Here is a 25,524-nt window from a genome sequence, read left to right as displayed (position 1 = left end):
AATTTTAATAATATGCATATTAATAAAATAAAATAATATAAAATTTATTTAAATATAGATGATAATATATTGAATAAGAAACATAATTTATATAATTAATTTTATTAAAATAAGATGTTAATTATTATTATTAAATTATAAATATTAAGATCCTATTTTTTTTTCAACTTGATTAAGATTGATTGCTTTATCTTTAAAATAGTCCATAATCATCCAATGATGTGAGACTTATCTACCAAATAACTTTTCCAAAAAGCAACCCATAATTCTTATCATTTCATTGGCCAAGTCCCCATTCCAACTCTACCTAACAAGTTAAATTATCCAAATAAGCAGCACCTTTTTGTTAAAGTTAAGAAAAAAAAAGATGCTTAAGAACTCACTTTTGTCCTACTCTTCTTTTATGATCATTTACATTCCAAATACTTTCTTTAATTACTTAAATATTATTTAAGTAGAGGGAATGCTATGCTGCACGACGAGGATATACGCGACTCGTGCGCGACACCCGCGATCTCTTGCTGTCGTTGTGTCGTCCAGCCACCACCAACCGCCGGACCGGGCGCGATCGATGCGCTGCTCGTCGGCGCATCATCCGACGTCGGATTCCGATTGGATTGTGGTCGGAATTCGTCGAATTCGATCAGAATCGCGACGGACAATGGCCGCATCAGATTCCGACCGAATCGCGGTCGGATTCCGACCACAATCCGGTCGGAATCCGACGCTGAACGGTGTGTCGACGAGCAACGCGTCGATCACGCTTGGTCCGGCGATCGGTGGTTGCCGGACAGCGCGGCGACGACGGCGGAACACTGTACATTCCCACATTTGGACGGTTAGATAGGCTTGCGATCGCGTGATGGACGGTGATCCCGCGTTGCGCACGAGCGCGTAGGAAATCGGTGCGCAGTATAGCAAACTCGTATTTAAGTAAAACTAAAAGTTCTAATATATAATTTATAATTTTTGGAAAAAAACAAATAGAAAAAAAAAGTTCTTCTGTGTAACAGTGAACAGAGCAAAACAGAGAGCAAGGTCAGAATTGGACTCTCCCCTCGTCGCCTTCGTCTTCTTCTTGAAGTTTATCGTCCTCGCCGGAGGAGGAGGAGGAGGATAAATGAGCCAGCCAGCAGTATCCGTGGAGGTGGCCGTGGACGCAGACGAAGTACTCCAAGCTGCCGTGGTGGGCGCCCAGCCTCCGCGAAGCGCTTCTCGGAACCAGCCCCGCCGCCGTCATGCTCCAAACCCGGGCGCCGCAGTAGGGGCAGCGAGTCCGCGCCTCCAGCTCCGCCCGCTTCCCGATCAGCCACGCCCTGGTCCGCGACCTCATGAACCCCCGGAACACCCCCCTGAACGCCCCCAGATCATCTCCCCCGCCGGCGGAGGCCGCGTGCTCGCACTGGTCGCTGACGTAGAGCAGGTCGCCCCAGCACCCGCGCGGGAGGAAGCTCCTCCCCGACGTCTTCGAGAACCGCGACTCCTCCACGAAGTGCCCCTTCGCGGGCCTCTCGACCGGCGCGAAGAACCTCGTGGCGGCGGCGCAGCCGCAGCAGAAGAACAGCAGCTTGGCCAGCGCGTGCCACCCGCCGCCCAGCCGCCCCGCGGGCGCCACCCCGCCTGCCGTCAGCGCCGCCACCATGCGCGGGGCCCGCGCCGCGCACAGCTCCCGGAACAGCACCCGCCGGGCCACCGCCCGCAGCCGCCTGCTCACGCAGGCCGCCAAGCAGATCACCCGCGGCTCCCAGTTGATGCTCCGGAACACCAGGAACAGCACCGTCTCGTCCATGATCCCCTTGTTCCCGTCGCCGGCGCCGCTCTCCGGCCGAGAGTCGCAACTCCGACGCTTACCGCCGCTCTCCATCGCCGCCGCCTTGCGTCGATTCGATTCGACCCTGGCAATTAAACCAATCATCGACAACGACGACGAGGAGACGGTTCGATTGGGCCGGTCCGACCGTTGAAATTAGGCTCGTAATCACGGGCCGAGCCGGTTCGATTTATCGGTCCGGTTCGACGCGAGCCAGGACGCGTGTCGCCTCGAGGATTCAGCTTGCGATCCACTGCCTGTTCGACACGTGCCGCTTCGGGCCGTCACGGACGCGTGTCGTGATAGCAACCAGCATCGATTCCTAACGGACACGAGTGCTTTAAGATGAGGAAAGCTTGGGGGACACGTGGGGCCCCCCAGGGCTGCTCAGATATAGATCCGCGGTGGGGCCGGGAAAATATCTGCGGAGTACGTGACGTCTCCATGTCCGTGGACACGTGTGAGCTAGACGAGGGGCCAGGAAGCGGGCGCGGGTTGATCCCACCGTCCACGTGCTTCCTGAACACTTTTTTTTATAGTTTCTTTTTTGCTTTTCGGACTGTTTTTAAAAATGATTTAATGCTTTTATTGCGGGAAAAAGGCGAGACAAAAAAATAATAAAAGAACTAAAGTGAAAAAGAATGTCTCTATTTTTTAAAACCGTCTCTGTTTTTTAAAACCGGCGTCTTATTCTCATTTTTTATAAAAAAGCATCCCGCTTCAAAAAATCCAGTATAATTATCCCGTCTAATTTTTAATATTATTTTTATTATTATTTCCTATTTAAATTTTCATCTAAATCTATTACAATAGATAACCTAACTTATTTTAAAATATTTATATAATAATTATTATAATTTCATAACTATTATAATACATAATTAATTTATTTATAAATATTTATATTTAATAATTATAATTTTATAATTATTATAATATAAATTTAATCATATTTATTTATCATTTTAATAATTATGAAATTATAACTGTTATAATGTATTTAACTTGTTATAATAATTACGATTTTATAATTATCATAATATATTTGATTAATTTAAAACTTAAATCAGGATAATAATAAAAATAATAGAATAGTTGAATAATTATATTCGAAATTGTGTGAAAACAAAGGGCGCCTTTTTATGTTTTCCCATAAAAGAAAAATGGAAGCGTATTTTTGTGTCTGGGGACCTTCGCCTAACGCTCGCCACGTTGCTCCGCTTGATTTGTACATCAATTTTTGTCCGACTTTTATCTGAATAATCAATTCAATTTAATCTTTATGGATTTGATTAAAATTATTTTGAAATCATGATATTGTAGTAAATATTATATGCGAAAGATGATTGAATTAGTTACTGTAAAATAGATTTATTAAAATAAATAAAAATTAAATTTTGATGAAGTTGAGATAATATCTTTACTAATTATAATTTTTCAATTTATCTCTTTATAGATGGTCATAGGATTGATCATATAGAGTACTGGAGTGATAGATTTTATTTTTATTGAATTGTTGTAGTAAATATTAATATAGCAATCTTTTTAAAGTGATTTTAATAAGATTAAATAATATTCATAGGTTGATAAAGATTTTTTTAATGTAAAAGTGTGTTCTATGTATATTATTTTTAATCAAATTAAATTAAAAAATTAACTATAATAACATTAAAATAAGAATATTTTAAATAAAAAAAATATAATGGGAAGTTATTTTGACTTTTACTTTTTTTTTAACTTCATTCTAGCTATTAAGATAATTAAGGGCGTCTTTTAAATTTTACGTCCTATATTTTAATACAACAATATAAGATATTTATAATAGTTTTACTAATTTTAATCAATATTCAAATAGTTTTTAGTTAAAACTAATAAGTAAATGTAATGAATAGTTTTAACATAAAAATTAGGATGTATATTTTAGCCCTCCAAGGCATGATGCGTTGGCATGATGCGTTTGTAAATAGCAAGTATATTTGAATTGATTATGATAGGATAGACTTATTGAAGTAAGACAAAAGTTGAATCTTGATAAATTGAAGTAATGTCTTTCTCCATCGTGGTCCAACTGTAGCTTTTCGATTTATTTTATCACAGATGATTTTGAGATCTACCGTGTGAGACTGCTGGAGTGACATATTTCATCTTTTATTGAAGTTGATAAATAGCAAGACGTATCAAATGTTTATGATATTTGAATTATGTCCTTGGGTATAGTTAAGTTGGTTACTATGGGACATACTTATTAAAGTAGATAAAAATTGAATCTTGATAAAGGTGAGGTAATATCCTCCCTATAGTAATCGACTATAGCTTCTCGATTTACCTCTTCATATATGATCGTGGAATCGACTATGTGAAGCCGTTGGATGGTAAATTTTAGATCCATTGTCCTTCTCTATATTTACCTGACGGTCAATCTGTGGAGCTGAGTTGCCTATTTCTAAAATTAGTCGGACCGTCAAAGTTAGATAGTTGATTAAAAAAAATATAGGATATTTTCCTACTGTAGAATAAAAAATTTAGGATGTTAGTTGATGTGATTCTAGATTTATCTTATGAAAAATTTCTATGGATTGAATTAATTATCTGTAGGATTAAATAAGAATTGGATATTTAAATATATATATATATATATATATATATGATAAATAAAAATCACATTTTTATATTTACTAAATTATAAATCTTAAAACAATAAATTATATAATCGTATTTATCAAACCAAATTTAAAATTTTATTTTATTTTATTTTCAACGAAGGCACGTGATCCTCACGCTGAGCGAAGGGGGATGACGGCGTCGTGTCTTGCTCCCATCTCTTCCTCTTCTCCTCATCGGCCGGCGCCGCGCCTTCCACCGCTACTCGGCGCCCTTCGTCGCCGGTGCTACGCTTCTACCCTGATCCGGCGGAAGGTTCCAAGGCTCCACCGCCACCAGAACGCTGAATGGCGCCCTCTCCATCAGCTGCTCGGCGGCAGATCGGAACGGCGGAAAGGACCGAACTGGTGGTGGAGGAGGAGGAGGAGGAGGAGGAGGTGGAGCCTCTATGGGCGGCGTTGATCCCACGCGGCGTCGGGGTTGGGCCCGAGAAGGTCCTCAGACTCATTGCTGGGGCTACTTCCAGCCCTATCTGCCAGTTCATCGAGTCTCCACGCACTTTTCTCCACTCCGTTGATCCCCGTATCAAATTGGTAATGGTTTTATTTTCTTCTTAGTTTTGCTTATCTTTGATTGAACAAAAACTTGCTCTTGACAATGCATTTCTTGAGTTACTATGAGAAAAGCACTCCATGGTAGTTGAATCTCTAGATCGATGACTAATCTGAGTTTGTTAGTGTTAGGCTGCTTGGACCTGATTTATAGAATTCTCAACCCTAACTTAGCATTGCGTTAGTTTGTTTTGGGGGAAAAATAGGAATTTTCAAAATGCCTTAATGTTTAACATTTTTTTTCAAAATGCCTTAAAGTTTAATTAATGTCAAAACATCCCCTAAGATTTCCATTTTGTTATCAAAATACCCCCTTATTGATAATTTAGTGATTCAAGTGGTAATTTAAGAGTGTAAAATAGGTACTTTAGTGTTCAATAGGGGATTTTTTGACAGCAAAATAGAAACCTTAGGAGCGTTTTGACATTGATAAAACCTTTGGGGGCTTTTCTAAAAGTTATTAAACGTAAACACCTTTTGGTATCTTAATGTTCTACCCAAACAACATGTATTAAAATTTTCATAATGTTTTTCTGTTAAATCATTAAATAGGTCCAATTCTTTATGATAAACGTTAGACATGATACAAGTCACAAGCTAGAGTTCTATTGCTTTTCTTAATTCTGAATTGCCAACTCATATGATGCCTCTTCTAGCTCTTCTATGAGTGGCTGGGCATGAGCTTCCTTTGGGGTCGTTCATAATTTCCCTTCTTTTATTTGTGCATTTCAGCTCTTATTTTCTTTTCCCTCTTTTCTTGTGTAAGATTTATATGAAGAAGCCAGAAAGGAGAAACTGATTCTTGCTTCTTGTAGTTTTGTAACAGCATTTACTTCCAAATTTATAAATTTCCCTCAGCTTCTAATGTCTTCCACCACTTTCTTACACTCTTTGCCCATTTTAGTGTGGGGAGGTAAGAAGCAATATTTTAGCTAAAGAGCTAGAGAAACAAGAATATAATGAAAACCATATTATGAATGCTAAATCAATATAATGTTTTCAACAAGTTAGCTAAATCAAGAATTCTGGTCATCCAAAAGCTTTTCTTAAACATTTAAGTGTATTGACATTAATAATGAGTGTGATGATGAGTGTATATTTTTATCTGATGGTGATGATGAGTGTATATTTTTATCTTTTTGGATTTATTTTGTTCCAATACCAAATCAGTTTCTCAAGTGTAATTTGCTGTATTTTGATGTTTATCTGGTTAACAAAGTATTCTGCTTATGTTTTGATGTTGGAATAATACCTGTAAGACTATGCCAACACTTTTCGCTGTTTCAGTTTTGTTTGATCGTTGTATTATGTCAAATGTTCTATCCTTATATCCATATTGGCGTGCCTATTCTTCTCTTATTTATATTTTGTTATGTTATCCTTCCATGTGCAACTTCAGTTGTATATGCTTAAAATTTTAGCGTTGCAGGCATGGTTGTTGGCCCTTGTTGTCTTACCAGCAAGATCACATATCTATATGCGCCTTGGTTTGGTCTTATATCTTACTGTACTGTCAATCTGGATCCTTCCAACTCGTATTTGGATGGTAAGCTTGTAAGTTTGGAGCTTTTCTCACTGTCCAATCTACATTTGATCATAGACCTTTTGATTACTACAATATTTTTTTGTTTTTCCTTTGGGGAGGCTAACATTAAAATTAAGTTATCAGGAATACTGAAATGTTAGGTTTGATAAGAAGAGCAAGTGGATTTGCAGGAGCACAAGTTCTGATTATTTTCACTGTCCAATCTATATTTTATCATCGATGTTTTAATTACTACAATAATTTTTTGTATTTCTTTTGGGGAGGTTAACATCAAAGTTAAGTTACTGAAATTTTATGCTTGATAAGAAGAACACGTGGATTTGCAGGAATGCACAAGTTCTGACTAAGTTTTTATGAGGCTTTTGCACCATTTTTTCCTTTTTGAACCAAATAAACTTCTGGTGAGCTAAAATATTGAAAAAGAAATTCACTTCTTGTTTTATCTAAAAATTTATGTAGCAGTAAAATTACCAATTGGTTACTAACATTTACAACAGATGCCCTCACATTGGTGGATTAAGGATTGCTTGGTTTTTTTTTTTTTTTTGCAGCAAACCTGTAAAAATAGTTTCCTCAATTTGCATCAGTTTTCTAGACATATACTTTCTTTTGACTTTAGAATACACTGAAGTTTTTGGTTTCTCATTCTTTTGATGATTCTTTATTCTATCTACACTCCACATCTCATGAATTCATAGAACTACCATTTATTAAATGCAAGCTATTGCTACATTGAACAAAATCGTCTGATCTACTTCAGTTTGTTTTAGATCATAGAGTTTATAGAAGGTCATTCCTAGCATCTTAAATAGATACTTTGGTTTTCATTTCACCTCCAAGAATGTGTATTTTTGTCTCTGCCATTCTAAATCTCCTAAGCATAATTAGACTCATTATTGTCAAACCTTAAACAACAATATTGATTCTTAGAGGTATTTGAAATAATATCTTGGAAAATTGTTATGTGTTGTCATGGTTATTTATTGAGATATATCGGCTCAAGGCACATATGCATTTTGCAAAGCCGAAAAAGCTAGGATGTGTTTGCTTCTTGTAAAAAATTTCAGTTCTACTTATCCAAAATAGAGAATATGGAAACATAATTTTTAAAATCATTATATTTTTGACTTCTCTATGAGCAAACTATATTTTTCTAATTAAGATGTCTGATTTCCCCTAAAAATGAGAAGAAAAAAAGTGCTATTAAATATAAGTTTCATGAATTGTTTCCTTTTCTATTAAAATAAAAATAGAAAAGTTGGAAACTTTTTATGAACTTTTCTCTACTTTGTAGGATCAATTGGGCAGAGTGGCATTGCTTTCAGGAATTTTGTTCATCATGCTGGGATTTGGTTCTGATACTGTACCCTCACTTGCCCAGTTGAGAACTCCTCCACCATCCGTCACAGGACTACCAAACGTTCCATCATCCTTAAGAGGCTACACATATACAATCATGAAGCTAGGTCCACTGCAATTTACAAGGAAAGGATTGTCAGTGGCTAGTACATCCGCTTGTTTATCCTTCACTGTATAATTCTTACCCTTATTATTTACTTTTCTGGTCATTCTTATTTTTCTTATCTTTTGTTGGATGACCATAACATTAACCAAGTATAAAGCCTTGATGCAGTAGGATAGAATTCGATGGGAATCTCTAAATTTTATTGCATTCTAAGCTTTAAGGCCCAAACTCAGTATTCATGCAATTGATATGGTGTTTAATTGAAGACAACTATATGAAAGTAGCAAGGGCTATGAGAATCTTTTAATCTCACTTGGCAAATGTTTCTTGTATTTCTGTTTTTTTTTGATATGGAATAGGAATAAAATATCCAAATGCTCGACAACATTTCTGAACCCTATGGTGCAATTCTCGTTATTGTAATGTTTTATACTTGGTTTCCAAGGAAAAACTAGTCTCAGATAAGATAACCTTCCCTGGCAAAGACTGTCAAATACATTGCTCACAGATTAAGCACACTATCAGTCTTCTGATTCCAATGTCAATTACTCTGTTGCTCATCCGTGCGGATTGTTTGATTTCATTTTTCCTCTTCTGACCATTTTATTTTGACTTAGCTGAATCTTAGTATATCAATTACATGTATTTGTAACATATGTCTGGCAACTGATTGTTCATTTACCATTCATAAAGATCTTCCAAAGTGCAAGCCTGTGCTTAACAACGACAATGCCTGAGCAAATTGCTTCTGCACTTCGATGGTTTATGGCTCCTCTATCTCTATTGGGTACCCCAGTATCCGAGATAATACTTACTCTCCTGCTTTCTTTAAGATTCATCAGTCTGGTCTTTGATGAGGTAAGTTGTGATGTTAATCGTTATGGTGTGAACATGTCAAACGCACTTCCAAGTAAATTAAATATTCATTAGTTATTTCCTGAAGTGTTTCCTTGTATGCTTATGATGTGCTTAATGTTCGCAGGTACGGAGTGCTGCATTAGGTGTTATTGCACGTCGCATATGCTGGCATCAGTTAACACTAATGGAAACATTGGATGGTACATATCTTCTTCTTCAACATATATAGCCTGTGAATATCGAAAGCTTACTTGCTATAACTGGTGTTGCAGCAATTTAATTAAAACTTGTGGTAGAAATTATGATGAAAAAAATACTTATAATTTCTCTTTTTGTTTTATTAAATTATGCAGTTTTCTTTCTGTATGTTGGCCGGATTTTCAAAAACATATTTAGTCACGCAGAGCAAATTTCCAAGGTTAGTTTTCTCTCCACGATGGTCATCATCTCATCATTCATACTTCACTTTCACATACAATATGTTTGGATAAAGTGGAACAACATTACAACCACATGAAATGGAGCATACAATTTGTTTGGGAGCATTCAGTTTGTTTGTTCATCATGTTACGAACTTTATACAATGTTACCAGACCATTTTCGGTGGATGGAACCTATAGTGGACCGAGTGAGCTTTATTGCCACTGCTATTGATGCTCTAAGTCAAGCAGCTATTTGTTACTTTGGATGATTGTGCTTTACAGTTTGTGACTAGTTACTTTGCAACCCACCTCGTATTAGGGTAGTGACCTACGATATCGATTCATTTACAAACTCAGATACATATTTAGTCAATGCTATTTGTAGAGTGGGGATTTCTAGTTGAGAAAATTTCACTCTGCATTCCGGAATTTGCCATCTTAACTTTATACACTTCAAATCTTTGGAAATCCATACAATTTACCCCAGAGATTAACATCATTAGTTCAAGGTAAACAGTCTATGCTAAAATGAGTAGTAAAATTTCATTTTTGCCCATGTAATTTATCGACTTTTTCAAAATATCCAAGTTCCTATATCATCCAAATTGAGCCAAATAGTATAAAAATATTGATATTCAAGTTAGAGCTTGAAAATCTATGTGATATTAGAATTTGATTTGAAGCTCGAAAATATAAATGATTATGGCTTGAGTTCGGTTCAAAATGAAATTCGAACTCAAGTTCAACTCGAGTTCATCTCGAGTTGTTCGAACCTTGATTTGAACAGACTTGAACTATAGCTCGAAATTACTTAAATTCGAGTTCGGTTCGAATTATTCGAACCTTAATTTGAGCATATTTACACTAAAATTATGAAAACAATAAATACAATTCAGCTCACAAGTGGCTCGTGAATAATCGAACAAAATATTATGAGTTTGAATTAGGCTTGAAAAAATTATTGAACATGTTTGAGTTTGATTTGAATTCGATAATTTCGAATACAAATCAAATATTTTTCTAGCCAGTTCGAAAAGTTCACAAACAAGCTCGATTCATTTGCACCTCTAGTCTAAATGCCTTCCATAAACTCTTATCATCTTACACCTTAACTATTAGCACAATTAATTGTCTTGTTGGAGGAAACATATGACATACATGTGGCATGCCCACCATCTAATTATGCCATTAGATAAATTAATAATATTATGTTTGGCAAAATTGGCTGATACTATCGATTTAGATTATGATCAGCTGTTGTTCGTCCAATTTTGAGTGAGAAATCAGATTCCCCTCTGAGATTAATAAAATTTATGTGATGATTGGAATGTCCTTTTCTCAAGGTTTACCATTCCCATCAAGACCCACAAGACTCACAGATGAACTCATAGTACATGGTCATCTCTGTTCATTAGCTTGTCAGACCTAATGGCAGCTACACCATCACACAATTAGGATTAGATTCACTTTAATATCGATTGTCATAAATCACTTAGATGAAAGAATTGGCCCATTGAATTGTTAGGCTCAACAATGACCCAAAATGTTTAAGCCAAGTTAATCGTAACTCACTCATCTAATTTTGTAAAGCTTCTTTATTGGTCTACAATTCATCATGTTAGAGTAAACTAAAGACTAAAGTGAAGTGTCAGATTGTTACTTGGTTATTTGCTCTCTGATTTCTTTGGGCTGTGTGGGAAAACGTCTTTCCTGGAAGAATAGTGACTAATCAATCAAAACTGTTTGGTTGCAAGAATCGATCTAATTGTTGACTAGATTTTGTCCATAATGCTTCTTTATTAGTCTACAATTCATCATGTTAGAGTAAACTAAAGACTAAACTGAAGTGTCAGATTGTTACTTGGTTATCTGCTCTCTGATTTCTTTGGGCCGTGTGGGAAAACCTCTTTTCCTGGAAGAATGGTGACTAATCAATCAAAACTATTTGATTGAAGAATCGATTTAATTGTTAACTAGATTTTGTCCATCTCACTTTTATTGCTAGTTGTAGCCCTTGAAACGAAACGGTGATATCAAAACTTCACTTTTCAAGATTCAACTGTTTTTTTTCATCTGAAGCATCAATCCATATTGCATAGCTGTCAAAAGTAAACATATTTATTGAATCTCTATTTTCTGCAGGCGATGATCGCTAGAGGTTTCCGTGGTGACAGTGATTCACACAAGATTCACCTCTTCTCTGATTCCTCACTTGGTTTTGTTGATTTCCTCTCGATATTTTGCCTTCTCAGTCTAATCGGTGCAGCGATATTGTCAGAGCAGCTCCTTGTTTAACATACACTAAGTGCACAATTGATAAACACTATCCCACATAGCAACTGAAGAAAAGAAGATTTTACATCCTCATCTGTTATATCATTACTTCAACTCGCGAGCATTCTCATGCATACCTGAATGTGTACTCGTCGAAAAAGCAAGAATGTATTCTCTGCTAGTGGATATGCAAGTGTTCATCTGTTGAAACTATGATTAAGGAAGCTCCAATTTGACACTGAATTTAGTGAAACTCATGCAGTACAAGATTGGGAAGAAGGAACACAGGTTTGTCGAAATCATTCAGAAGATTTCATTCACTAACATTCCTTTCCAAGTTGCAGATATTGCGATTTTTATAACCACTCAAGAGTCGGATGAACTTGGTGCAGTATTTTACAGAGCATCTGCGAATCTTGAAGAACTATTGCTGATGAACAATACAGTTGACATTCTTGTTCTTCGGGTATGAGTCGAGCTCTTCTTTCCTGTCTATTGCATCTTGTTTCCGCAAATCGATTCACAAACTACATCAATACGAATTAGTATCGGAACCATTGATCTAATTATGATATGGTGTGTTTGTTAGATTTGTAGATCCTTCCAACTTTCAGTTGTTCTTCTGAATAGAGAGCATCTGTTCTGGATGTGACAAACTTCTTCACTGTGTTCTTGGCACAATGTTTGCCACTGAAATTTAAGTTTGTGATTGGGTTCAATAGATCATTTGTCGTTGCAAAAAGATGATAACGTTCACTGTCCGTCCTAAGGCCTTATGGGAGGAAGATAAATCACGATACTGAACGAGCTCCTAGGTGGGAGGAAATAATTCCCCCAAAGTCATGCACTCGTGGGGATTCGAACTTTGCTCAATAATTATAAATCTATCACTTGAGTATCAACTCGACTACGTATGTGGGGTTCAATAGACCATTTGTGTATCAACAAATTCTTGTACTGTCGTACTCTTGATTGAATTTGCGTATGATTAAAATTTTCAAATAATTATTGTTTACATCGAACCGAATAAGTTGGGTGTAGTTTCGGTGGTCTAGTCAGGTCAGGTAGTTCTAGAGGGGTAGATGGTAGATGTGTTGGGTGACCAAGTAGGTCGGTTGGGTTAGTCAGATTGGCCAGACACACTGGTTAACTTGAATGAGGTGATTGGGCTTAACAAACATATGAGTCGGTCTAAGTACTCAAGTTGGTTGGGTTGGATCAATTGGTCAGACAACAAGTGTCATAAAATAAGTTCCATAAATATTACTTGTTTCTATTAACCCAAAAGTCTAAACTACAAAAAAAATTTAATTGTATTGGTTCAAAATCAAACCACCTTTAATTTAAACTAAATCAATTTAGTTTATAATTAAACTCAAAAAGGATCCACTTTGTCTTCAAAAGATAAATGGAGAAGCGATTATTCGATTGTCGAATTTGACCTCCTAGATGTCCTCCTTTTAACACGTGGTACTTAGCGGATAGAGAAGTAGCTAACTGTTGTCGGATCTAGTCTTCACATTGACTTTGACGTGAAGATGCTTAGTAGATGGAGAAACCTATATCCTATAGAAGGTACGCGTAAGGGGGACACATAGACGACGTTTTCTTCTTTTTCCATTATTCCACTGCTTTCGTCTCTTCATAGCCCTTGTGTGTAACTTGAATATTGGAGTGGTCATGTCGAGTTCGACCTCAACGTCCATTCTAACTCTCATTTTGAGTGTTGCAGATATCCTTAACTCCATCATCGTCAACGTCACCTTCCTCTCCACCTCAACATCTTCTTGTTGATTCACCGGACCACAATCTCATACTGGAACAATAATAATTATAAACATTTTAAAGAAAAAAAATAAAAGGTCATCCTTAATTATTAAAATCATAAAAAAATACTCCTTTTTTCAAAACATATTAAAACAACACTAATATATCATCACCATAGTCAAATTGTGCAAACTTGATTATGTTGTAGATTTTAATTAAGCGGAAACCATTTTAATTAAGTTTATATAATTTTAATTGAGTTAATAAAAAATATTTAATATAAAAGTATCTTATATATAATAATTTAAATTAAACTAAAAAAATATTACAGATTGATTTGAAATATGAGTATTTTTAATATGTCAAGTGGCGAAAAATATTTTTTAATATTTTTATAAAAATGAATATCTTTTGGACCATTATAATAATCAGGTGTGCTCTTGATTTTTATCTATTTTAAAATAGTTAAAAATAGAATAATAGTAATAATAAATAAACAAATAAAGAGAGAGCTATTTTTTATTTTTATTTTTACATTTTTGCCCAGTTCTTAGTCTTCTTCTTGACCTCGTTGAGCGGTCACAATTCCACAATTGCCAACGCCCCGCGAAGACTTCAGTCAACCGGCGAGAATGCTCGGCTACGAGAGGGTGGAGAAGGCGGCCGGCGGCCTCGATGTCGACCTCGAGGCCGGCGGCACGCTCTACCCAGGCCTCTCCCGCGGCGAGAACGAGCTCCGCTGGGGCTTCGTCCGCAAGGTCTACGGCATCCTCGCCACGCAGGTGATCCTCACCACCGCCGTCTCCGCCGTCACCGTCCTTCACCGACCCCTCAACTTGGCCCTCATCTCCAGCCCGGGACTCTCCCTCTTCCTCGCCCTCCTTCCCTTCGCCTGTACGCTCCCCTCAATTTCTAGATCTGATCTTTGTCGACTCGTTTTCCTCTTTGAATTTCTCTATTTGTTATTGTAGATTTCAGATCTTCAATTTGAGGTAGTACATGGAAGCCTATAGGATTTTACTGCTTAGAATTGCCGAAAATGGCATGATTAGCTGTAACAATATTTCATCAACATTAGCTCAGTGATTCCGCTGGTATTGATTTGAAATCCGAGAGATCTCGGATTTTTTGATTCCACATAAGAAATGATGATGATGTTTGGCAATACATCCCACCACCGAATTTTGGTTAGGTATCAGATGGGGATCACAAAATTCACCAAATTGATGACTTTCTAAAACCCATCTCTTGGTTAATTTGACCTATTCACAATGGATCATATTGCTACTTTAACAATTTTCAAGCTTTCTAAAGATGCTTGTAATCTAATTAACTCTAGTGATTTGTGCTAAGAATGAATGTGTCTATCAAACAAGTTCTCAAATAAAATGATGATAGTTTGGTAATAGTTTGTTCTAAGAAAATATCTTTTGTTTTTGCCAATAAAATTGTTATGAAAAAGGATGTACAATGCAAGCATAGGACAAACTTGTGTTACTTTAATTGCAGTTACCAACTGTTTCCATAGAATAATTGTTTTAGATCATCTTTGTTTTTGAACTATGGTACCCTTAATCATGTTTGTTTATATCCTAGTTCTTCATCAAATTTCACCATTTGACAATTTTTGTTTGAAGGAATCTTTAATACACCACTCTTTGTTCTTCTGCAACCTGCTTTCATGAATTTTCATCATCTTCCAAAATGGATTTTTTTGTATTTCTTGTCATGCATATCTTATTTTGTAATAGCTAATTGGTCAAGTGTTATATCCCAGTGTTGTGGCCATTGTACCATTATCAGCAGAAGCATCCACTAAACTTTGTGTTTCTTGGACTCTTCACTGTTTGTCTAAGCTTAAGCGTTGGCGTGGCCTGTGCTAATACCCAAGGTGATGCTACTGGATTATGGTCCTTTTAACAGTTTTTTTGTGTGTGTGTCTCTTGTAAACCTTGTCGCGCTTCAATTACTCTACAGGAAGAATTGTCCTGGAAGCATTGATCTTGACCTCAGCTGTCGTAGCATCCTTAACTGGATATTCTTTCTGGGCTTCAAGGAAGGGGAAGGACTTTAGCTTCCTTGGACCAATTTTGTTTGTTAGTCTCATTGTGCTTCTCCTGACTACTTTTATCCAGGTATGTCGAAATTAAGTTGATTCCAATAGCATGAAAAATAGAATTCACTGATAAGCCATCAATAGAACCGTATAATTTTTATAACTGGAAGTTTATTTGATTGGAGTTTGTCAAATACTGCTACTCTAATGCTCTATGACCACAAGGATTGATTAGTGCGTGAAGCTAAGATGATATACATAAAAGGTTAGTTACTAATTGCTACACGAAGAAATCTTTTGTTACTCCTCTTTCAAATATAAGTTTATTACCGAACTCCAACAAATTAGCACGTAGTCAAAATCACTTTTTTACGACACTGAATCTTTGTTTTGGAACTGAAATTGGAACTTGAATCAACAACACTAAAATCTTATTTCGGCTCACTTTTATAATTTGTCATGACAATAGTAGAACCTAGAGACAATGGAGGTCAGACTCAGGAAAGATATGGTTTCGTAAAATGCCTACCTTTTCCTTTTACCTTTGACGAATGAGTAGAGTTGGAAGTGAGGGGTAAAAGATGATCGAGGAAAAATTACATCTCATAGTGAAAAGCATCTAAATCAAAGAGTTGTGACTCTTTGCTTGTTTGAGCTTCGAATCAGCAAGATCTAACGAACGCTGTGCATTACAAAACTCCGGTTACGAGAGCATCTGATATACACCAAGAAAAGACTAGTCGAAGATTCCCTCAACTGCAAGAGGGGGTTTGTAAAAACATATGAAATGATTAGAAGAATTCGATATTATTTAAACTGGAAGTCCCTCAAAATGACAAGTTGTCCTATTTATCTTGCTCTAGCCTTGATTTTTTTTTCTTCATAATTTCTATTGCAGATCTTCTTCCCGCTCGGTCCAACCTCAGTTGCAGTATTTGGCGGCCTCGGGGCTCTGGTTTTCTCTGGTTTTATCGTCTACGACACCGACAACCTGATCAAGCGCTACTCTTACGACGAGTACATTTGGGCATCCGTTATTCTGTACCTCGACGTCCTCAACCTGTTCCTTTCGATCCTTAACATGCTCAGGGGCATGCAATCAGATGGTTAGGAGAATCTCAAATGGTAACTTCCAAGTAGAGTTGCTACTCCTAAGACAGTTTCACGGAGGAAGGGTAACCAGAATGCATTCAAACTACTATCTATTGTCTATTGTATATGCTTATGGAGAGCATCCTATGGGTCTAGTAATATTTTGGAGTCAGGTTGAAGTGTAAAAACTATGTCTACAATGGTGTTTGTGTGTAGGTCCGATATGTCAATCGAACCTAACTCAGTCATCACTTACCTAAATTAGGTTATGGTTATGGCCTAGTCTAACTATAACCAGGTCAACCTTGCCATGTTTGGAAGCTATATACGCGACAGTGTGCAATATCAAAATTGAAATATTTGAAAGCCTGTTGAACGTATGAAATAGTAAATATATATATTTTATTTTAATTTTTTTTATATTTAATACTATAATTCACTCTCTCAATTTTAAAGAGAAAATATTAAATGATTTAATCGTATGCTTAATTGTAAAATAAAAAAAATATTATTTATTATTTTAGGTGTTTGAATTTTTTTTAATTTTTATGTTGCGCACCGTCGTCTATTTTAAGACGTGTAAAATATTAATTATATATATATATAGAAATTTGATATCCTGCGTGATTTATCTCGCACGACCCGTGCACGACACCTTCGATCCATCGCCGCTGTCGCTGCCTTGTCCGGCCATCATCGTTCGCCGCCTCGGATGCGATTGATGCGCCGTTCACCAGCGCTCCGTCTACCGATAGATTTTGACCACGATTTGGTCGGAATCCGACGAATTTGGTCGGAAATACGGTCGATAGTGGCGCGCGCTAGATTCCGATCAAATCGCGGTCGGAGATCGATTTGTGATTTGGCTGAAATCCGATCATGATTTGGTTGAAATCCGACGCGTGCCACTGTCGGTCACGTTCTGGCCAAATTGCATCGGATTCCGTCCACAATCCGTCCGAAATCTGACGCCGATCGAAGCGCCGACGAGTGGCACGTCGATCGCGCCTGAGCTGATGGTCGGACGGCGCAGTGGGGGTGGCGACAGCGGCGGTAGGTCGGCTGTGTCGCTCACAGGGTCGTGCAACATGAGTCCCGCAGTATATCATTTCTCATATATATATATATATATATCAGTTTTGCTATTATTATATATATATATATATATATATATATATATATATATATATATATATATATATATATATATATATATATATATATATATATATATATATATATATATATATATATATATATATATATATATATATATATATATATATATATATATATATATATATATATATATATATATATATATATATATATATATATATATATATATATATATATATATATATATATATATATATATATATATATATATATATATATATATATATATATATATATATATATATATATATATATATATATATATATATATATATATATATATATATATATATATATATATATATATATATATATATATATATATATATATATATATATATATATATATATATATATATATATATATATATATATATATATATATATATATATATATATATATATATATATATATATATATATATATATATATATATATATATATATATATATATATATATATATATATAATTATGAGCGCCCGCTTCCTACGCGTCCGTGCGCGCCGACCGCCGACCTCCACGCGCTTCGCCCGTTCGTTCATCGCTGTCTGACTACCAACGACCGTCGGACCGGACCCGTTGGAACCGCGACTCGCCGGCGCACATTTCGGCATCGGATTTCGATCGGATTGGATCGGAATCCGGCCGGAATTCCAGCCGAAACCAGGGCAACAATCACCGCCAGACACCGGCGGCCGATTTCGAGGCCAAAAACACTTATCTGTTCATCTACTTTTTGTTATTTCTAATTTTATCATAAAAAGTTAAAAATATTTATAAACCAATAATTATTATCAAAATTCAATTAGATTGGCGACCAAACCTGACCAAAAATGTAAGTTTGAATGTCTAAATTACAGGGGTTAATATGCAAATTTCCCGATTCCGTGATCCGAAGGATAAAGTCGACGGAAAGCTTTGATCGGCGCTCCTCCTCCCTACTGCTGCCGCCTCTTTCGCGAAGCTTCGATCTCCTCGTTGTTGGTTGGTTTTCGAAGATCCGTTGGTTTCCGATTCGCATGCGAGATCGGATTGTCTAGATCTTCCTACGGCGTTGTTCGCCGCGGAGGATGGCATCGACGGAGAAGAAGAGAGGATGCCGAGCCGCGGTGGTCGTCCTTGGCGACATTGGTCGAAGCCCCCGCATGCAGTACCACGCCCGCTCCCTTGCTGACCAGGTGCTCCTCTTTCGAATCCTACTACTTTCGTTGGTTTCGTCGCTTTCCTCTAACACACATATTCCGGAAGATAGATATATAGTTCCATGATCATAATACTCTGCGTATTAAGTCGATGCACACCCGTCGTAGTTAATTGACCTTTGTATGGAGAAAATAATTTTCTTTATCACTCAAAAACTCTGTGATAATTCTATTGAATTAGTTCACTCGAGTTGGATTGATAATATTGATTTTATTTTTACTTCCTTCAAACAAGAAAAGAAAAAGGGTTTTCAGGGAATGAACACTCTAATCTTTCTACCTCTTTTGAGTTGTCGATATTGCTATTTTCTTTCCTGTTGATCTATTTTAGATACCACAGCGCGTGTGTGGATTTTAGTTTCCTACCAAATAGAGACCCTTGTAGCATACTGAATTTTCTGCTAAAAATATTTGGCCAACTTGGGAGCAGCCCGTGTTTTGTGTAAAATTTAAGCATAGATGCTTGGTAGTGAGGTAATTGGCTCAAAGTCTAGTTCTCTTGTCCATTACTGCACTTTTGGCAGTCTTCTTGATGGAATTGTTGTAAGTCACTTATCCTTTTTATGTTCATACTTTTGGTTAAATTTCACTTCATGCCTAAAAATACAGTACTGTCTAAAGATTTTTAATTTATCCATAAAATCCCCTTGGCTTCTTAACACTTTGACAGACTTATTGCATATGCATCATTTACGTGTTTTGCCACAACTTTAAGTATGTTTTAAGTTTTAGATTGATTTTGTAAGATTGAGGAGTTTTGAGTCTGTTATAATGTTGTACATGAATTCAATAAATTGCTTGTGAAGCAGGTGACCTATGAATAATGTTACTGAATCTAACTTTTAACTGAAACACGAAGTTCTATTTATGGAATATTTGCTGCCCTTATCCATACTGTATATTAAACCTTCTCTGACGTTTTTGCCCTCTCCCTTTACTTTTTGACATGTTTTTTTCATATATATAATTTATTGTTATCTGTTTTTCTTTATGCAGGAAAATTTACTTGTAGACATTGTTGCAAATGGAGGTACAATCTATATATGCTACATGGTCTGAGTCTTTGAGCTTATTTTACATCTCTAACTTTCTGGATTATTTTTTGTTTCGTTGTTATGTTACTGGTCACTCTGTTGAATTGTATTATTTCTGAAATGCAATATGCTAAAATATTGGCTTTTTGAACAAATTGCTTATAATCTGTTATCTATTTTGATGATTGTCAGTCGTTGCTTTTAACTTGTTGAGCAAATTGCTCATAAGCTCATTTTATTAGTTTCCTATTTCTCCATTTTGGACAAAATTGCTATTGCTTAAAGAAATGCAGAAGAGAGTTACAAGGAACACCTGATAACTGTTAATAAGTTTATAAGGCTTATAGAATCTGCATGTATTGCTACTAGTGCTTAACAAAAGAGAGGCGGCAATAGGAGGATTTATTGTCAATTATTCTTGTTGCTTTAATATCCTAGACTATTGTGGATGTTATTCTATTAATGGTCTTAAATTGGAAAATGCATCTTGAGTTGACTGAAATCTTACTAAAACTGATACTTTTTAACTTAGTCCCAGATTTATATTTAAGGTTCAGCTTGGTCTATAACAAGGATGGCTCTTCTATATTTTGGCTGCATTCTAATATGTTTTGACACAACACTACTCGAAATATACCATGCCTATTAGCATATCCTTTTGCCAGCTACAGGGCTGAAATAAGTGAACTTTAAGTGAAATGAATCATGATGGGTTTAACCAGTTTAAATAATATCTTGAACTTTAGTTTCTAAGAAGCTCAACTCAACTGAAATTTTTGTTGTTTGTTCAAGTTTAAATGACATCCATGTCTTTTTCTCTGAAAAAAACACTGATGGAAAAAACAAATCTTATTCAAGACATGGTTCAACCTTTTCCGATGGTAATAGACTCTAACTCTTTCTAGTTGTTGCAGATGGGGATTCTCATCCTGATTCTGAGTTATTTTAGCATTAGGACTAAACTGATTTCTATTTAGCGACTATAGAACAAATTTTTATTCTATTTCATTTCCTCTGTTCATTATTGGCATTATGTACAGGTAGTGATCCTCATGTGTCCATAAGAGAGCACCATTCAATTCATATTTACCAAATGGTACATATTTCTTTTTTTTATTTCTTCTGTAAGCACTTTGTAGATGTTGTTAGATGCTTGCTTGCTAAGAAACTTTTTCCCCTTACAGGGGTCAGTACACCTCAAAGGGTTATCAAAGATATCAGGCTTATTGGCACTAGTAGTCAAGGCTGCAATTCAATTTGTTATCCTAGTTTGGTTTCTTTGTGTTAAGATTCCTCGTCCAGATGCTTTCATTGTTCAGGTTCATCACCATTTCAAGAATTTCTTATTCCTATATGATTGCTGGATAATATAAATTCTAGAATGACAATCATTTATGAGTTCCCCTAAAAAAACTAGCACATATGAGTTTGTTTTGGTTTCATGGGAGTTTGTCAGCTTATGAAACTGTTGAATGAACTTGTGTATTGCTTTTATATTGCATACTCTAATTACAGGAGAAATTCTAAAATGGATGGATGTATAAATGATGGTACTTCATTAAATCTTATTAATCCATATTACATTGTATTGTATAAGTAGATAGTGTGTTATTCAAGCAATTCAACACCCTAAAAAATCATGAAAAGAGGAAAGTTCAATTAAACTGAATTTTTTTGTACAAATACTATTCTTGTTCCAAAATGTTCAGTTGTGCTTGGTTAGTTGATGAAGTGAAATATTCAGATTCTTCTTAGTATTATGTGGACACAAGTGAACAATTAAAAACTGATTTCTTCCCCTAAAATATGACTTACAGAATTTCTGTTTCATAATAAAGGTAGCAACATCCACCTTTCTCGAGAAATTTGATGCCTTGTGTTTTATATTGTCAGAATCCACCGTCTGTTCCCACATTAGCCGCTGTCAAATTATCTAGTTGGCTAAGACGGTCCAAGTTTATAATTGATTGGCACAATTTTGGATATACACTTCTTGGGTTGTCCCATGGAAGAAATCATATCATTGTGAAAACCTACCGTTGGTAATTATTCTTGGGTTTGGTTTGTGTATATTTTAATCTTGGTAAATTATTTTTGCCTCTTCTGGATTGTATTTTTTAGGTTTGAAAGTTACTTTGGGAGGATGGCTGATGGTTCATTGTGTGTTACAAAGGCAATGCAGCACGAACTTGCTGAAAATTGGGGAATCAAGTGAGTAAACTTGAATTGTTAAAAATTTCTGGTTTTATATTACATCCATTTTGAATCATATAATCATATCACAGAGCAACAGTTCTTTATGATCAGCCCCCTGAGTTCTTCCATCCTACTTCAATGAAGGAGAAGCATGAGGTGACTGTAGTGTCATGCATTTCTTTCTTGTTTTTATATTGCAAATCTGTTTCTGAGACATGCCATAGTTATTTTGTAGGTTGCAGAATGATATCTGTCCGCCGAATGGAGCATTTGATTGCATCCACACAGGTTATATTTTACATCTAAATTATTCAAATTCATTGCGGTATGAATTTTCTGAACACTTTTATCTCCATGCTGTAGGGAATGAAAAGTCATTCCGCTTTGAAGCCAGCAATGAGTTGGATCATCCTAGTGATTCATTGTTTACTTCTCAAGTGGGCAATGACATTTTCTTGAAACCAAACAGACCTGCTCTTGTCGTCAGCAGCACAAGCTGGTAAGCTTCATCTGCGAGGAGCTTCACAGTATGATGTTCTTCATTTTTCTCCTAATATCATGTATGAAAATCCTTCCTTGAACTTCACTTTAGATGTTTAATACGTATCTTGTTGTGCGCATAATCTTTTCCTTCCCTAAATCTAGTAGGATAAAATCTGCTAGTCCATCCCGACTACCATACAAGCAACTGAGTTTCTGTTGCTCACAGAAATATTGTTGCTTTTAACTTTGTCAATTCCCTAGAATTTCATGTGCATATCTCAAAATGTTCCAGGACATGGTGGAATTTAAATAAGACACATGTTTAAGATTTTCCCCTGGAACTTTCTCATACAGGAAAAAAAGAAAATTTTAAGCAATTTTCTATTGGAATACATGTAATATCTTCATTTATGCCTATATTGATTTAGGAATGTGTCTAATCGTTTATAATCACCGTAATTACATACATGGGATGGTATTCCATGTGCAGGTTCAATGACCTTCTTGATAAATAAATTAAAGATCAAGTTATAATGATAAGTGTACTGAGCTTATAGTATTGATTCATACATCCAATATTATGGCCAAATCGACAATCTTCATGGAATAACTTAGTTGCCAAGACTGAGATTCATAGCGAAGATATCTGCCTCCTCGTAAAACAGATTTTTTCACTATACTAATTGAGGATGATATGTTTATCTTTTCAGACGTCCACATACAATCATTACCTAGACTTCTGTGTATACACGTACGCGTAGAGTTGATTGAATTTTGTTGTTGCATATTTAGTTGATTGATCTTAGGTGTGGCTCAAGGGAATTTTCGTATGACACACAGGACGCCAGATGAAGATTTTAGTATACTTCTACAAGCGGCACTTATGTATGATCGACGTGTTTCTGGGGTTCTGGGTGAGGATGATTCAATTGCCGAGGAGAAACTTTGGTCAGATATCAGTAAGGGGGAACAACAACTGTACCCTAGATTGTTGTTTATCATAACTGGTATGTGTTTGCGCACTCTTTGTAAGTACAATATTTATCGCTGGTTATAGGATGCCTTTGAAATGTCAGTACGATTATGAAGGTAAGGGACCAGAAAAAGCAAAATATGAACAACAGATAAAGAAGTTAAAACTTAGGCGTGTGGCCTTCAGAACCATGTGGCTATCAGCCGAGGACTATCCATTATTACTCGGTGAGCTTAGAGACCAATTTATCGGTAACTTCTTATAGAAGCTTATCATGTCGAAATGATCAAGTAGTTCCTCACTTTTTGCCTTGTGCAGGCTCTGCCGATCTAGGCGTATCCTTGCACACTTCTTCATCTGGTTTGGACCTTCCCATGAAGGTAACTCCTGGTTGAATTTCATGCTGGTGATGGTTGCTGGGATTCCTCGATCGTTATTAAAGTTCAATCCTTCAGGTTGTCGATATGTTTGGATGCGGACTGCCCGTATGCGCTGCTTCATACTCATGGTACGATGTTCAAATTACTTCTGATTTTTTATTCGCATTTACGAACTAAACGGTTTTTTTCCATGTATGTCTCTAGCATCAAGGAGCTAGTTAAGGTTGAGAAGAATGGACTGCTGTTTTCTTCACCATCTGAGCTCGCCGATGAGTTTATGGTTAGTTTAGAAAAACCTTGAGAACCATCCAGTCGAGTTGAATTAGTTGCTACCACCTTGTTTGTTATCCCCGAATCTTGAACATTCGATATCGTCGAGTTTGGATGCAGATGCTTTTCAAAGGCTTCCCGGATAAATGCGAGTCCCTGAAATCTTTGAAGGATGGTGCTTTGGCTACAAGCTCAAGTTCCAAATGGTCTACTGAATGGGAAACTCATGCCATGCCACTTATTTCCGAGGTAAGTAAAGTTTCTCCAGTAATGTCTAAGGATTCTCTACTTCAACAAACTGAGTAGCTGAGTTTTTTGGTTGTGATTCGATACAGATCATATCGTAGAAAACATCGAATACGACGATGATGACTGTATTCGAACTGCCGGTTTCGGCGCAACCACCGTTGTTGCCCATTCAGTGGGAATCATCTTGTTGCATTTTCGACAGCAACTATTTCAAGTGTTGTGTGCAACAACTGTATCTTGACACAAGAGACAAGAACTAGTGAGCTTGTTCTAGTGTTTGTATTTTTGATCGTATAGAATTGTGATTTTACCTTTGTTTTTTTCTTTTTTAATTTTTTAGTAGGATAAAAATCGATACCTTTGGAGGTTAAAATAAATTGGTTTAATTGGGTAAAAATTATTTAAATTCTTTATTAATTAGATTAAAATTATTTTAGAATTATTGTAGTAGTTATTAAATAATTATTGTAATAATTTTATGATGTTTTTAATTTTTTAAAATGATTTTATATTAATTAAGATAGAAGATGATGAATTATATTTAGGATTATTTTATAAGGACGATGGAATTAAAAGAGATGTCTTACGTAAGAATAAAAGTTACGTAAGAATAAAAGTGGAATGGTTCAACTGGAGGTGAGTTTTAGGTGTTCTTTGTGATCGTAAAATATCTTTAAAATTTAAAGAAAAATTTTATAAAATGGAGATTAGATTTGTTATGGTATATGGAGTTGAATGTTAAGTTGTGATTTGAGTACTTAAGTAAAAAAATGAAAGTTGCAGTGAAGGGGATGATAAAATGGAGATATAAGAATAGGTAAGATAAAAAATAAAAATATTAAAGAAAGAATTGAGATGGTATCTGATTTAAGATGATAATAAAAAGACTTGATTAATAATAATAAAATAAAATAAAATTTATTTAAATATAAATAATGATATATTAAAGAATAGAATACAATGTTTTATTATAATATTTTTAATTAAATTAAATTAAAAAGAAAAATGATGTATTTCAACATGTAGCAGGTGGAGTGTAAGTATTATATTATTA

General features: G+C 35.8%; 4 protein-coding genes across 5 annotated transcripts; 3 read left to right on the top strand and 1 right to left on the bottom strand.

Annotated features, from left to right (window-relative positions):
* Window positions 1-1,005: 1,005 nt before the first annotated feature.
* Window positions 1,006-1,915, bottom strand: LOC141844555 (EID1-like F-box protein 3). The gene has a single exon (XM_074732594.1). The coding sequence runs from the start codon at window positions 1,913-1,915 to the stop codon at window positions 1,040-1,042; it is 876 nt and encodes a 291-aa protein (XP_074588695.1). The 3' UTR covers window positions 1,006-1,039.
* A 2,695-nt stretch (window positions 1,916-4,610) lies between these two features.
* Window positions 4,611-12,243, top strand: LOC141844222 (protein ABCI12, chloroplastic). Of its 2 annotated transcripts, XR_012603120.1 has the most exons (8): window positions 4,611-5,004; window positions 6,452-6,568; window positions 7,863-8,099; window positions 8,727-8,891; window positions 9,016-9,091; window positions 9,245-9,309; window positions 11,456-11,875; window positions 11,980-12,243. XR_012603120.1 is itself a non-coding variant. In XM_074732252.1 (7 exons), the coding sequence occupies exons 1-7, from the start codon at window positions 4,759-4,761 to the stop codon at window positions 11,606-11,608; spliced, it is 1,059 nt and encodes a 352-aa protein (XP_074588353.1). In that variant the 5' UTR covers window positions 4,611-4,758; the 3' UTR covers window positions 11,609-12,243. The 2 variants fall into 2 exon arrangements, 1 of the variants encoding a protein (XP_074588353.1); XM_074732252.1 differs by having other exon boundaries at window positions 11,456-12,243.
* A 1,687-nt stretch (window positions 12,244-13,930) lies between these two features.
* LOC141844151 (BI1-like protein) lies at window positions 13,931-16,868 on the top strand. Its single transcript, XM_074732170.1, has 4 exons — window positions 13,931-14,248; window positions 15,132-15,245; window positions 15,332-15,489; window positions 16,309-16,868. Exons 1-4 carry the CDS (start codon window positions 13,987-13,989, stop codon window positions 16,519-16,521), a joined length of 747 nt encoding a protein of 248 aa, XP_074588271.1. The 5' UTR covers window positions 13,931-13,986; the 3' UTR covers window positions 16,522-16,868.
* A 1,762-nt stretch (window positions 16,869-18,630) lies between these two features.
* Window positions 18,631-24,784, top strand: LOC141844113 (UDP-glycosyltransferase TURAN). Its single transcript, XM_074732116.1, has 16 exons — window positions 18,631-18,861; window positions 19,882-19,915; window positions 20,960-21,015; window positions 21,104-21,238; window positions 21,813-21,961; window positions 22,041-22,130; window positions 22,205-22,271; window positions 22,340-22,403; window positions 22,479-22,614; window positions 23,439-23,605; window positions 23,688-23,798; window positions 23,890-23,951; window positions 24,027-24,079; window positions 24,156-24,231; window positions 24,342-24,470; window positions 24,557-24,784. Exons 1-16 carry the CDS (start codon window positions 18,754-18,756, stop codon window positions 24,566-24,568), a joined length of 1,449 nt encoding a protein of 482 aa, XP_074588217.1. The 5' UTR covers window positions 18,631-18,753; the 3' UTR covers window positions 24,569-24,784.
* The last annotated feature ends 740 nt before the right edge of the window (window positions 24,785-25,524 follow it).

This window comes from Curcuma longa, chromosome 13 (genome assembly GCF_044706935.1).
Source record: "Curcuma longa cultivar G26 ecotype Majalengka, Jawa Barat chromosome 13, ITB_CL_G26_1.1, whole genome shotgun sequence".
Taxonomy (NCBI): Eukaryota; Viridiplantae; Streptophyta; class Magnoliopsida; order Zingiberales; family Zingiberaceae; genus Curcuma; species Curcuma longa.
Note: the sequence above shows the minus strand (reverse complement) of the source record. Positions and strands in the feature narration are given on the sequence as shown.

Excerpts from the sequence above, each read along its gene's own strand:
- LOC141844555 (XM_074732594.1), bottom strand. The coding sequence starts at position 1,915 with ATGATTGGTTTAATTGCCAGGGTCGAATCGAATCGACGCAAGGCGGCG.
- LOC141844113 (XM_074732116.1), top strand. The coding sequence starts at position 18,754 with ATGGCATCGACGGAGAAGAAGAGAGGATGCCGAGCCGCGGTGGTCGTC. Across the intron at positions 22,131-22,204 it reads GCTGAAAATTGGGGAATCAA|AGCAACAGTTCTTTATGATC; the intron begins GTGAGTAAACTT and ends ATCATATCACAG. Across the intron at positions 23,952-24,026 it reads GTTTGGACCTTCCCATGAAG|GTTGTCGATATGTTTGGATG; the intron begins GTAACTCCTGGT and ends TCAATCCTTCAG.
- LOC141844222 (XM_074732252.1), top strand. The coding sequence starts at position 4,759 with ATGGCGCCCTCTCCATCAGCTGCTCGGCGGCAGATCGGAACGGCGGAA. Across the intron at positions 8,100-8,726 it reads CCGCTTGTTTATCCTTCACT|ATCTTCCAAAGTGCAAGCCT; the intron begins GTATAATTCTTA and ends CCATTCATAAAG. Across the intron at positions 9,310-11,455 it reads ACGCAGAGCAAATTTCCAAG|GCGATGATCGCTAGAGGTTT; the intron begins GTTAGTTTTCTC and ends TATTTTCTGCAG.
- LOC141844151 (XM_074732170.1), top strand. The coding sequence starts at position 13,987 with ATGCTCGGCTACGAGAGGGTGGAGAAGGCGGCCGGCGGCCTCGATGTC. Across the intron at positions 14,249-15,131 it reads CGCCCTCCTTCCCTTCGCCT|TGTTGTGGCCATTGTACCAT; the intron begins GTACGCTCCCCT and ends GTTATATCCCAG. Across the intron at positions 15,490-16,308 it reads TCCTGACTACTTTTATCCAG|ATCTTCTTCCCGCTCGGTCC; the intron begins GTATGTCGAAAT and ends TTTCTATTGCAG.